At 39.2% G+C, this 12,137-nt stretch overlaps 1 protein-coding gene and 1 non-coding gene across 5 annotated transcripts in view; both read right to left on the reverse strand.

Annotated features, from left to right (window-relative positions):
- The window catches only part of POGZ (pogo transposable element derived with ZNF domain), a 46,214-nt gene that overhangs the window by 17,345 nt on the left and 16,732 nt on the right, over nucleotides 1-12,137 (reverse strand). For 2 of the 4 annotated variants that reach the window (XM_060090536.1, XM_060090535.1), the window contains exons 2-5: nucleotides 11,689-11,813; nucleotides 10,543-10,701; nucleotides 1,784-1,959; nucleotides 515-623 (exon numbers count right to left, since the gene is read on the reverse strand). In XM_060090536.1, the coding sequence (XP_059946519.1) occupies nucleotides 515-623; nucleotides 1,784-1,959; nucleotides 10,543-10,701; nucleotides 11,689-11,812 (568 nt within the window). In that variant the 5' untranslated portion in view covers nucleotide 11,813. The remainder of the gene's footprint in view (nucleotides 1-514; nucleotides 624-1,783; nucleotides 1,960-10,542; nucleotides 10,702-11,688; nucleotides 11,814-12,137) is intronic. The other 2 variants (XM_060090538.1, XM_060090537.1) reach the window with 1 other exon arrangement.
- On the reverse strand, nucleotides 7,763-7,835 carry TRNAE-UUC (transfer RNA glutamic acid (anticodon UUC)). The gene has a single exon. It is a non-coding gene; the product is annotated as a tRNA-Glu (tRNA).

The raw sequence follows: 12,137 nt of genomic DNA on the forward strand, positions 1-12,137 counted from the left end.
AACTGGGGGAAAATTACAAGATTTTTAAAAATTATCTTTCAATTTGGTTTCTTAAAAAAAAAAACTAGTCATTGGCAATATTTATCCTCAAAGGATATGCCATTTGTTTAATTTATATTCCAAATCTATAAAAGTAAAGCAAAATAAGTTTATAATCCCACCATGTAAGTGAGTAGACTTATAAGGAATACAGAATTTGGGAGTTTGCATTAGTAATAGTTTTTCAGGATAACAAACTTAATAGCTGAATAAAACAGCAAAAACAGAAAAATAACTATATAAACCCTGTTTTACTGCCTTGTGAAGGGTGGTAAAAAGTTAAAAAGAAAAATAAAACCACCACGCTGGCCAAAGGTTAGAGAGTTTTTTAAAAATGGGGCTTAAATCAATATGATTTCTGTAGTTTTATATTTCCCTTAAATACACTTTTTAAATGACCTTGAGTATTTTGAGACAACAAAAACAAGTCTTCTGGATGCTGGTTTATTCCAAATGGGTAGACATTTTTCCTTACCTGGGACTAGTGTAATTGGTCTAACTGTTTGGCCTTGCTGTACGTTCAGCACAATCCCAACCTGATTCATTGCATTTTGTACAGGCCGGACATTTCTTACAGGAAATCCCTGCATTAAAAAGCAAAATGATCTTTAACATGGAGATCAGCTAACACTAGCAGAGACTGCATTAAGACCTATATCCAAAAAAATGCCCACACCCTTACCTAATGATTCTCTCTCTAGAACGAGAGCTTTTAAATGACTGAGATGGAGAAATTTTGGACTTCTGGCAAACTTTTGAGTGGCAAATATTAAAACTGGAGAATGAGCTTTGGTACATATGAACAAAAATGAAAACCTACTTCTTGTCTTAAGAGAACCTCAGCTTAAAAAAACTCATCCACAGGGGCTTCCCTGGTGGCGCAGTGGTTGAGAGTCCGCCTGCCAATGCAGGGGACATGGGTTCGTGCCCCGGTCTGGGAAGATCCCACATGCCGCGGAGCGGCTGGGCCCGTGAGCCATGGCCACTGAGCCTGTGCGTCCGGAGCCTGTGCTCCCCAACGGGAGAGGCCACAACAGTGAGAGGCCCGGGTACCGCCAAAAAAAGAAAAAAGACTCATCCACAATCTGGCCCCTCAATTGCTAAAGGCATAGAATGCAAAAAAATGACACTAACAGTATTCACTGGAGTGATTCAACATACAAACAATTGTAAGAAACTGTTTCCAAAGTCCACTTCAAAGGCCATACACCTCTGGGAAATTTGTTAGACAAGGCAGAAAAAAGCATTTGCCTTTACATTCCATACCAGCATTAGGCTTTCAACTCCAATTCACATTTATATCAAATAAGTCATCTTCATTCTCTTCCAAAGATCTCCTGGCACTTCACCAATCTTGCATGTATATTTCCGTAAGTCAACTAACTCACCCCATTTTAAGAAAAACAGCCCAAGCAAAGGGTGAGAACCCTTAATGACCAAGTGTTAAGGCTTCCTAATGCAAGCTTCCCACTCTTTCCTGCCTAGAACTCAATCAAATTACTTAATAGCCCTCCAGGGGTATAAAGAGGAGATTACCCAGCTGTATACTACGTTGGGCTTTCTACTAAAGTCAGCATCAAATTAAAAACTAGCAAATGAGAAAGCCAAATCAAAAGACAGGACTTAGGGCTTAGAACCATTTCTAATGATGCTGAAGACTCTTAAGTCAGAGCCTTCAAAGGTTCCCATAGTCTTTCTCTCCTCTACCATGTCTGAATTCAGTAGAATTCAGAGTCCTACTTACCTGTGTAGTGATGAATATTGGTTGTGAGGCCACAGGGGAACTAGTCACATGATTGGCATTCTGCATGACCTGGACAGGCCTCAACACTGGTTGAGTAACCATTGTACCCAAACCCGGGGTTGGATTCTGGGTTAGGATGAGCGGCTGTCCACCTTGTTGGACCAAAGAATTGCCAGCTAAAGGGAAGAGGAAAAAAAAAACAAAAAACAATGTAAGAGAAAACAAACCCACCATTATAAGCAACACAATGGTCTTAGATAAGAAATGGTGTCCCCATATATCAAGATATCCAAGACTGTCACTCACCTCAGGTTTAATGTCACCAAACTCACCAAATAATTAAGCTTCACCCAAAGCTACAACTAACAGAAAAATACACAGGAAGGGAAAGTTCACTAAAATCTCCCCCATATATCTTAACTAGGGATGTCTTAACACACACAGTAAGACTTCTACATGGCTATCACTTTGACTCTGATGATTTAAGTGACCATAAATAATCTCCCCATACCAAATCAGCAAAACAAAGTAACATATAAGTTCCTTCTCCACATTTTAACTAGGTAAAAACCTATTTTATCAGAATGTAATTTGTTGTTAGCTAATCCACCTTATCTTTTAAAAAGAGGAATATTCATCTACAAACATTAATTCAGCAAGTACACAGAATCTAAAAATTGGGATCTCTTCCTAGCACGTCAAATCTCAGAAATGCAACAGATTCTCTAAACATCCATTGTCTTTTATAGGTATGGGAACACAGAGACTGACAAGCTACCTTCTTTATGTCATCAGAACTGATAAAAAAAAGACCTGGCCAAAACTAATCAACACCAAGTAAAACGGATATGACTTAAGAAGATTCATTCATTAATAAATAGTAACAAATATCATAAATATTAAAAAACTGGCTACTTTTTTTGAAATATTTTAAATTCTTTATGTGTGTTAAAAGTAATTTTGTAGTTTTTAAGTCCTGTATTTGCTACAATTGGCTAAAAAATCATTTATACTAAGTTTCCTGATTTACAAAGAATACTCCAAAACAGAAATTCTATTTCAGAGAGCCAAAACATTGGGTTTGCCAAAAAGCATGTTCTTTTTTTCTGTAAGATGGCTCTAGTAGCACTCAGTTGTCTTTAACTTCATTCAAAACAATTTTGTTAGACTGTATTGTGACCGCTGTCATAGCGTGCATTTAAAAAAAACTTATCAAGATTGTTGACTTTGTGTGTAGCCATTTTAATACTGAAGATGGAAGAAAAAAATTTACATTTCTGGCAATATTATGCTTTATTATTTCAAGAAAGGTAAAAACGCTGATATGCAAAAAAAGATCTGTGCAGTGTATGGAGGTGTCGTGACTGATCAAACGTGTCAAAAGTGGTTCGCGAAGTTTCATGCTGGAGATTTCTCGCTGGACAATGCTCCATGGCTGGGTAGCCCAGTTGAAGTTGACGGCGATCAAATCCAGACATTAGCTGAGAACAATCACTGTTATACCATGCAGGAGATAGCCAACATACGCAAAATATCTAAATCAAGCACTGAAAATCACTTGCACCAGCTTGGTTATGTTAATCGCTTTGATGTTTGGGTTCCACATAAGTTAGGCGAAAAAAACATTCTTGACCTTATTTCTGCATGCGATTCTCTACTTAAATGCAACAAAAATATTCCGTTTTTAAAATGGAAAAATTGTGATGGGCGATGAAAAGTCGATATTGTACAATAATGTGGAACAGAAGAGATCGTGGGGCAAGCAAAATGAACCAGCACCAACCACAGCAAAGGCCGGTCTTCATCCCAAGAAGGTGATGTTGTGTATATGGTGGGATTGGAAGGGAGTCCTCTGTTATGAGCTCCTTCTGGAAATCCAAACGATTAATTCCAACAAGTACTGCTCCCAATTAGACCAAATGAAAGCAGAACTCGACAAAAAGTGTCCGGAATTAGTCAACAGAAAATGCATAATCTTCCATCAGGATAACACAAGACGGCATGTTTCTTTGATGACCAGGCAAACACTGTTACAGCTTGGCTGGGGAGTTGTGATTCATCCACTGTATTCACCAGACATTGCACCTTCGGATTTCCATTTATTTCAGTCCTTACAAAATTCTTTTAATGGAAAAAATTTCAATTCCCTGGAAGACTGTAAAAGGCACCTGGAACAGTTCTTTGCTCAAAAAGATAAAAAGTTTTGGGAAGATGGAATTATGAAGTTGCCTGAAAAATGGCAGAAGGTAGTGGAACAAAACGGTGAATACGTTTTTCAATAAAGTTCTTGGTGAAAATGAAAAATGTGTCTTTTATTTTTATTTTAAAACCAAAGGAACTTTTTGGCCAACCCAATACCTAAATCAAAGATTCAAGCAAAATACTGCAACTTTTTACCTCAAATCACCAGAATGGATGGACTCCCTGAAGATTTAAGTTCCACTTGACACATGGTGTCACTACAGTTAGCTACAGAGCTAGACCATCAAAGTGGGTATACAGGTGGCTATTAATGGGCCAACCTTGGATTGTCCCATGTTCTCCCAGAAACTGAGAGTCCATCAGTGGACTAGACACTCATAGTTACTGGGCCAGCAGACTACTAATTATAGATGTTGACAGATAAAAAATTCCAAATTCTAGCTATGCTAATTATACGGGCAATTTATTGACTCTCTCTCTCTATATACATTTTTAACTTAAATATTTTATTATGGAGATGTTCAAATACATATAAAAATAGAACACTATAATAAATCTCTATGTACCTATACCAGCTTCAATAATTATCAACTTAAGGCCAATCTTGTTTCATCTATACTTCCCATTCTCTTACCAGCTCCCATATTATGTTGATACAAGTTTCAGATCATATCATTTCATCTATAAATATTTCAGCATATATCTCTAAAAGACAAGGACTTTAAAAAAGGAAAAATCAACACCATTATCACTCTTAAAAAATATTTTAATAATTCTGTAACTATAGTGGATAATACTGTATAAGTTTGCTGAGAGAACAGAACTTAAATGTTCTCACTACCCCCTATCCCTACCCCCAAAAGAGGATAAATATGTGAGGTGATGCATGTGTTAATTAACTAGATAGTGGGAATCCTTGCACAATGCATACATATACCAAATCACCACAATGTACACATTAAATATCTTACAATTTTGTCAATTATACCTCAATAAAGTTAAATATATACAACAATTCTTGGGAGCTTCCTTGGCAAGTCCAGTGGTTAGGACTTCGCACTTTCACTGCAGGGGGCACGGGTTCCACCCCTGGTGGGGGAACTAAGATCCCACACGCTGCACTGTGTGGCAATAAATGAATGAATGAATGAATGAACAATTCTTTAATATCAAATACCCAGTTAGAATTCAAATCGACAATTACATTTTTTTGTTTGAATTATGTAACAAAAGGGTTCATTAAGTATAACTGATGACATACCTCTTCAATCTCTTTTAATCTATAGGTTCCCCATCCATCTCTTTTTTACTCCTTTGCAATTTACCGTTGAAAATATTGACTAAGCAAAAACATGTATTTTCTATTCACTATTTTAACTACTAGGGTAAAAGAAAAATAAATTATGTTATTTATCTAAGCCTAAGAATTCTTAAGATAATCACTGACTCAACATCTCAACTAAATATAGGAAGGGAAGGATGGAAAATTTTTTGCATTTATGTGACATCAACCAGCATTAGCAAGTCTCAAAAGACAGGCCTTGTTCCCATGAAATCTACACATACTCTACTACTATAAAGAATGTTAACACAAGCATTTTCTGCAAATATTCTCTCTGACATCAGGGTCATGTTTGAATTTTGGTGGATTGTTAGGACCTTTCTAAAAATAAAGTGCAAACAAAAAAGTAGGTTTCTGGCTTCCCTGGTGGCACAGTGGTTGAGAATCTGCCTGCCAATGCAGGGGACACAGGTTCGAGCCCTGGTCTGGGAAGATCCCACATGCCGCGGAGCAACTGGGCCCGTGCGCCACAACTACTGAGCCTGCGCGTCTGGAGCTTGTGCTCCGCAACAAGAGAGGCCCGCGCACTGCGATGAAGAGTGGCTGCCGCTCGCCACAGCTAGAAAAAGCCCTCGCACAGATATGAAGACCCAACACAGCCAAAAAAAAAAAAAAAAAAGTAGGTTTCTAAGTCTAGACTAGGTTAACAATTCAATTGAAAGCAAAAACCAGCATATGGCAAGTCACACTGGGTAAATTAAAGTCACACTACGTAAATATTTATTTAATGTATTCTATAAATTCATTCTAATAATTCTAATGAATTGTAATAATTCCAAATCTAAAAAATGAGTTGGTTTTAATGATTTCTGCATTCTTATTAAGTCTTTCCTGAAAGAAATTCTGACAATTCAAAGGTCTTATGAAGTTCTATTTCCAGAGAATGAAAGAGGCAGTTAGAACCCTGAGACTTAAAACAGCCTTTAAAAACAGGCTTCCCTGGTGGCGCAGCGGTTGACAGTCCGCCTGCCGATGCAGGGGACACGGGTTCGTGCCCCGGTCCGGGAAGATCCCACATGCCGTGGAACGGCTGGGCCCGTGAGCCATGGCCGCTGAGCCTGCGCGTCGGGAGCCTGTGCTCCGCAACGGGAGAGGCCACAACAGTGAGAGGCCCACCTACGGCAAAAAAAAAAAAAAAAAAAAACCTTTAAAAGAATTATCTGACCAATCCCCTACCTGTAAGTTTGCTCTCAAATAAACTAGGTACCACAGCCATAAACTGATTAAATAATAGGAGATTCAGCAGCTTCTCTCACAACATGTTCTGTTTGTTTTACAAATCTGAAGCTCTTGATTTTTTTTTTCTTCATTCTTTTAAGTTCACTTACACAGCCTTAAACCCCAGAGGTAAGAGGGCTAAATGGAGTTGAAATGGGTCAAACAGGAATTGAAAATCATAATTACAGTAAAAAATTTATAACATTAAATTCATATCATTCACAGCTCAGAATTAAGCAGTGGTTCATTTCACTGCATAATGTTCCTTTCCAATGCAAACATATGATCAGTCAGAACTATAGGAATAATTTCTAAATGCTGAGTGGTGAATTCTGAAGAATAGCGAAAATAATAGTAAAAATGTTCTAAAATTTTATTCCTAACACTTTGTTAAAGAAAAAAGCCTTATTGAGATATAATTCACATACCATACATATTTTATCACCCATTTAAAGTGTACAATTTAGAGGCTTTTAGTATATTCACAAGGTTTGTGCAATCATCACCACTATTTAATTCCAGAACATTTTCATCACCTCAAAAAGAAACCTTACACCCATTAGCAGTTATTCCCCAATCTCCTCCCCCCAGCCCTGGCAACCAACAATCGAACTTTCTGTCTCTACAGATATGTCTATTATGGGCATTTCATAAAAATGGGGTCATATATGTGGTCTTTTTGATATCTATCTATCTACCTATCTATTTTTGGCTGCGTTGGGTCTTTGTTGCTGCGCGCGGGCTTTCTTTGGTTGCGGCGAGTGGGGGTTACTCTTCGTTGCAGTGCGCGGGTTTCTCATTGCGGTGGCTTCTCTTGTTGCGGAGCACGGGCTCTGGGTGCGCGGGCTTCAGTAGTTCTGGTACTCGGGCTCAGTAGTTGTGGTTCTTGGGCTCTAGAGCGCAGGCTCACTAGTTGTGGCGAACGGGCTTAGTTGCTCCACGGCATGTGGGATCTTCCTGGACCAGGGATCGAACCCATGTCCCCTGCATTGGCAGGCAGATTCTTAACTACTGCGTCACCAGGGAAGTCCCACATTTTGCTTATTCATTCAACATCTTAGGTTGTTTCCAATTCTGGGCTATAATGAATAACACTGGCACTTCAAGAGTATCTGATTTTAGAAAGTCACACAATTGTGTGCTTATCGACGCATAAAAGAAGTTTTGAGCCCCCCCCCCTTTTTTTTGGCAGCACTGCATGGCCTATAGGATCTTAGTTCCCCAACCAGGGATTGAACCTGGGCCCTCGGCAGTGAAAGCACAGAGTCCTAACCACTGGACCACCGGGGAACTCCCAGCATGAAAGAATTTTTGGATGAACACACAAGACATAGGTAACTGTGGTTACCAGTCTATATCCTTTTTTTTTTTTTTTTTTTTGCGGTGTGTGGGCCTCTCACTGTTGTGGCCTCTCCCATTGCGGAGCACAGGCTCTGGACGCGCAGGCTCAGTGGCCACAGCTCACAGGCCTAGCCGCTCCGCGGCATGTGGAATCTTCCTGGACCAGGGCATGAACTCGTGTCCCCTGCATCAGCAGGCGGACTCTCAACCACTGAGCCACCAGGGAAGCCCCTCCCCCTTTTTAAACCATGAACACGGGTTAACATTTTAATTTGAATATAGAGCTCTCTAAAGTAAATAAAATCCATTTTCATATTTCAGAAAATTTTTGTACACAGGCCACAGGAATCAAGGTCCATTCAACGAGAGTAGGTCACGTTGTGTCATGAGATGCTCATCATGCGCCTTGGAATGCTGGGATCAAAGAAAAATTCAGCTAAACTGGTGGCTAATAGCACTTTGACAGCTTATTTTAAGAGAAACATAGGAAAGTAGTATAATACAGTGGGAAAGGCACAAGTTTTGCAGTCTAAATAATTCAAATCCAGTTTAGTTGCTTACTATTTGACCTTAAGTACATTATTTAGACTCTCCACGCCTTGGTTTCTGCATCTGTAAAAATGAGAAAATTTCTAGATAGAGGTTCCTCATCTTTATATATATGAGGGTCACTATAAGTTTAAAAAAATTCTAAGGATTTTCCATGTGATAAAAATTATTTTTTCAGGGACTTCCCTGGTAGTCCAGTGGTTAAGACTCTGAGCTCCCAATGCAGGGGGCCTGGGTTCAGTCCCTGGTTGGGGAACTAAGATCCCACACATTGCAACTAGGCCTGCACGATGCAACTACTGAGCCCACGTGCTCTAGAGCCTGCATGTTGCAACTAGGGAGCCCGAGCACCACAACTTCCCACATACCACAACAAAGCCCAAACGCTGCACTGAAGAGCCCGTGAGCTGCAACAAAGACGCAGCACAGCCAAAGTAAATAAATAAATAAATTTAAAAATTTTTATTTTTTCAGTATCCACTTATGTAGAGCAATCTATCATGGCAATTTGACGCTAACAAATTTTAAATGCCTGACCCAGCAATCTCACTTTATATTACAGATATGCTTACACAGATACACAGATACAATGCCTGAGAATGTTCACTGCAGCACTGTTTGTAATCACAAAAAAATGGGATTGTAGTAAATGTCCAACAATAAGGGAGGTATATCCAAGACTAAGAACACCAGGTGCACCTCTAATGGAAATGTAAATGGATACAACATTTCTAGATGGCCAATCCAGGAAAAATATTGATCAAAATCCTTAAAAATTGTGATAACCTTTGATCCAACAATTTGACATTTAGAAATGTATTCTCAGAACTATGGATGTGAGAAAAGACAAGAGAGACAGAGATGTTCACAATAGCCCTTTAAAGTAGTAGTACACCCCTTTACAACCTATTGCTAATAACAGTTAACCAAACAATGGGAAACAGTCATCAAAATGTTACAAAAAGATTTATTAAAATGAGAAGATATTCACTACATATTGAGGAAAAAAAGCAAGTACAATCTGTATGGATCTATTTTTATAAAATGTGAATCACTGCACATAGCATATAAATGTACATAAAAGTACATATATGTACAGAGTAAGTTACAAATAGTTATCTCCAGGTAGTGGGATTACAGTTAAAAATTGTTCTTTTTTTTTTTTACTGTCCACTTTTTCTACAATGCACATATTATTCTTGTATTAATAAAGCTAGGGCCTCCCTGGTGGCGCAGTGGTTGAGAGTCCGCCTGCCGATGCAGGGGATACGGGTTCGTGCCCCGGTCTGGGAGGATCCCATATGCCGCGGAGCGGCTGGGCCCGTGAGCCATGGCCGCTGGGCCTGCGCATCCGGAGCCTGTGCTCCGCAACGGGAGGGGCCACAACAGTGAGAGGCCCGCATACCGCAAAAAAAGAAAAAATAAATAAATAAATAAAAAATAAAGCTAAAGGAAATAAAATAAGTAAAAATAAGTCCTTTATAGCAATGCAACGATTCTATGAAGGTGCTTATTCTACACATGAATCTTGAGACATAACTTGCCAGTAACTCACTTTCAGAATGTAGAAACAGTCATCAGAAATGAAACAGAAACAACCAATACTATATAACTTCTCTAGTCAATACACTCACTAAAAAACACTTCTCTTTCACCATTCCTTCAGGCGGACAACAACCCTATCCTATTTTTCATACCCAGGAACCAATAACCAAATGAATCTGCCAAAGAAAATATGGAACAAAGCTGCCCTCGGAGAATTCTTAGCAGACCAGTGGGCTCTTCTAATTAAAAAACATGAACAATCAAACAACCCCCCCACACATCTCTTTAATAGTTAGGAATTTGGGGTTTACATTTTCTTTCCTAGAAATTATCAGCAAAAAGACTCAGCTGCCCTCTGACTTGAAACACTAGCATCGATTCAGCACTAACTCAGAAGGAACAGCACCACTTACTTCCGTAACAGAGAATCAGTACTAAACTCACTCCAACACCAGCAGAACCACATCAGTACCTAAAACTGAACAGGTACAGCTGTTCCTAAGACCTTTTTTAGTCTCTCACCCCTCTAGCCCAGGAAGAATTTCCCAATAATCCCACTTACCATTGTTGTTGGCAATTAGTGTGACAAGAGTCTTCTTTGTACTGTCGCTGTTCTGTGCCCCGCTGCTACTAACGGTGGTGGATGTAGAGAGGTGCCCAGCAACAGAAGCATGGGCAGCGATGGGCACTGGAGCCGAGACAGGCTGCTGGCTCACAGAAACTGTGGGGAAGGGGAGGCACAGTCACTTGGAGACAGGGACAGATGACACTAAAGGATACTGTTCTAATCTTCCCTTTTCACCTTACTGTGGGTCTCTATAGCCAAAAACTTTCCTGCTTTATTCATAAATCCAACTGTTCATCTGATTTCTCCTATGTGTCCCTCACACCACAAATTAGACACAATGCCTTCTTCTTTGCCTCACATTTCCTGGTAAATTAAGTTAGATTACGAGCTCACTGAACCCGGATTTTACTGTTTTGCTCATATAGCACAAGCAAACCTCTAGAACTCAAAGGCTTATTATCTCCACTACTGGTATTCATAACCATGCATTAGTAAGCCGTCCACAAGACCCTGAGCTGTCCTGTTTCAGCCCAAACCAATGCCATCTTCAGTTCTCAAGGCAGGAAAGATAAAAAAATTAAAAGAGCAACAGATACAATTTAGAGGGGAAAAGAACTACCACTCAATTTCTGAATTCAGGGCAATCTAGAATTTGACCCTGCAACATCACCTTTTTGAAAGAGAAGCTAACAAGCCTAAGTTTGTAAACTGTCCATGGAGGCAGACACGAAGGAAATTCGGCTCAGCTCACAAAGGAAACCAAGTTCAAGTAAAACAAACAAAAAATCCCCCAAGACTATGGGAACCTGTTTTTGACTGGGTATATAAATGAGCACTGACACACATCTTTGCATTCTTGTTCATACATCATTTGGTAAGAGGATTGCTTATGTGTTTGATAAACATTGGTTAATCCAATTCTCAATGTTTTCAATTTATTAAATACAGTGTTTCTAGCTTTATGTACAAGGAAACCAAAGCACTTACAGACCACAGCATGGGGGGAAAAGGTAGCACCAGTGCCACAGTGAAGCAAACCTGGATTCTTGAAGTCTTCTTCCACCTCACACTTTCTTAACAAAAATGTCATTCAATTCAGTCAACATAACAATGATCTAAGAGCAAAAGAATTTTTGTTACCTGTAGTAGTTTTATCCACTGAATTATAATCCTCAACTACAGAATCCTCAATGACATCACTGATTTTCTGCCATGGCTCCAACTCCTCCTCCTCACATTCCATAAAGAGGTCGGTGTCCGCCATGCTACAAGAAAAAAAAGATTGAATAAGATATTGACCTCAGAATGGGAGAAAGTTTTATACAAAATATGGAATCAGATTCCTGAATCTATTGGTAACCTATTCCCTTGTGCTCCCTCTACCATTTCCCCTAACCTCCCCCCACTTCCAAGGTTCCAGAAGTATAACTTTTATTCTTGAAAAAAAAAAATTAATGTGGAAAAGTCCACAGCAAATTATTTAATAATTAGGGTTATGAAAATTTAATCTATAATATCCAGGGCTGGGATTAGGATGAGGCGAATCATGCAAGTGGAGGGTCAGATCCTGCTTTATTCAAAATTGATAT

Source organism: Mesoplodon densirostris, chromosome 2 (genome assembly GCF_025265405.1).
Source record: "Mesoplodon densirostris isolate mMesDen1 chromosome 2, mMesDen1 primary haplotype, whole genome shotgun sequence".
Lineage (NCBI taxonomy): Eukaryota > Metazoa > Chordata > Mammalia > Artiodactyla > Ziphiidae > Mesoplodon > Mesoplodon densirostris.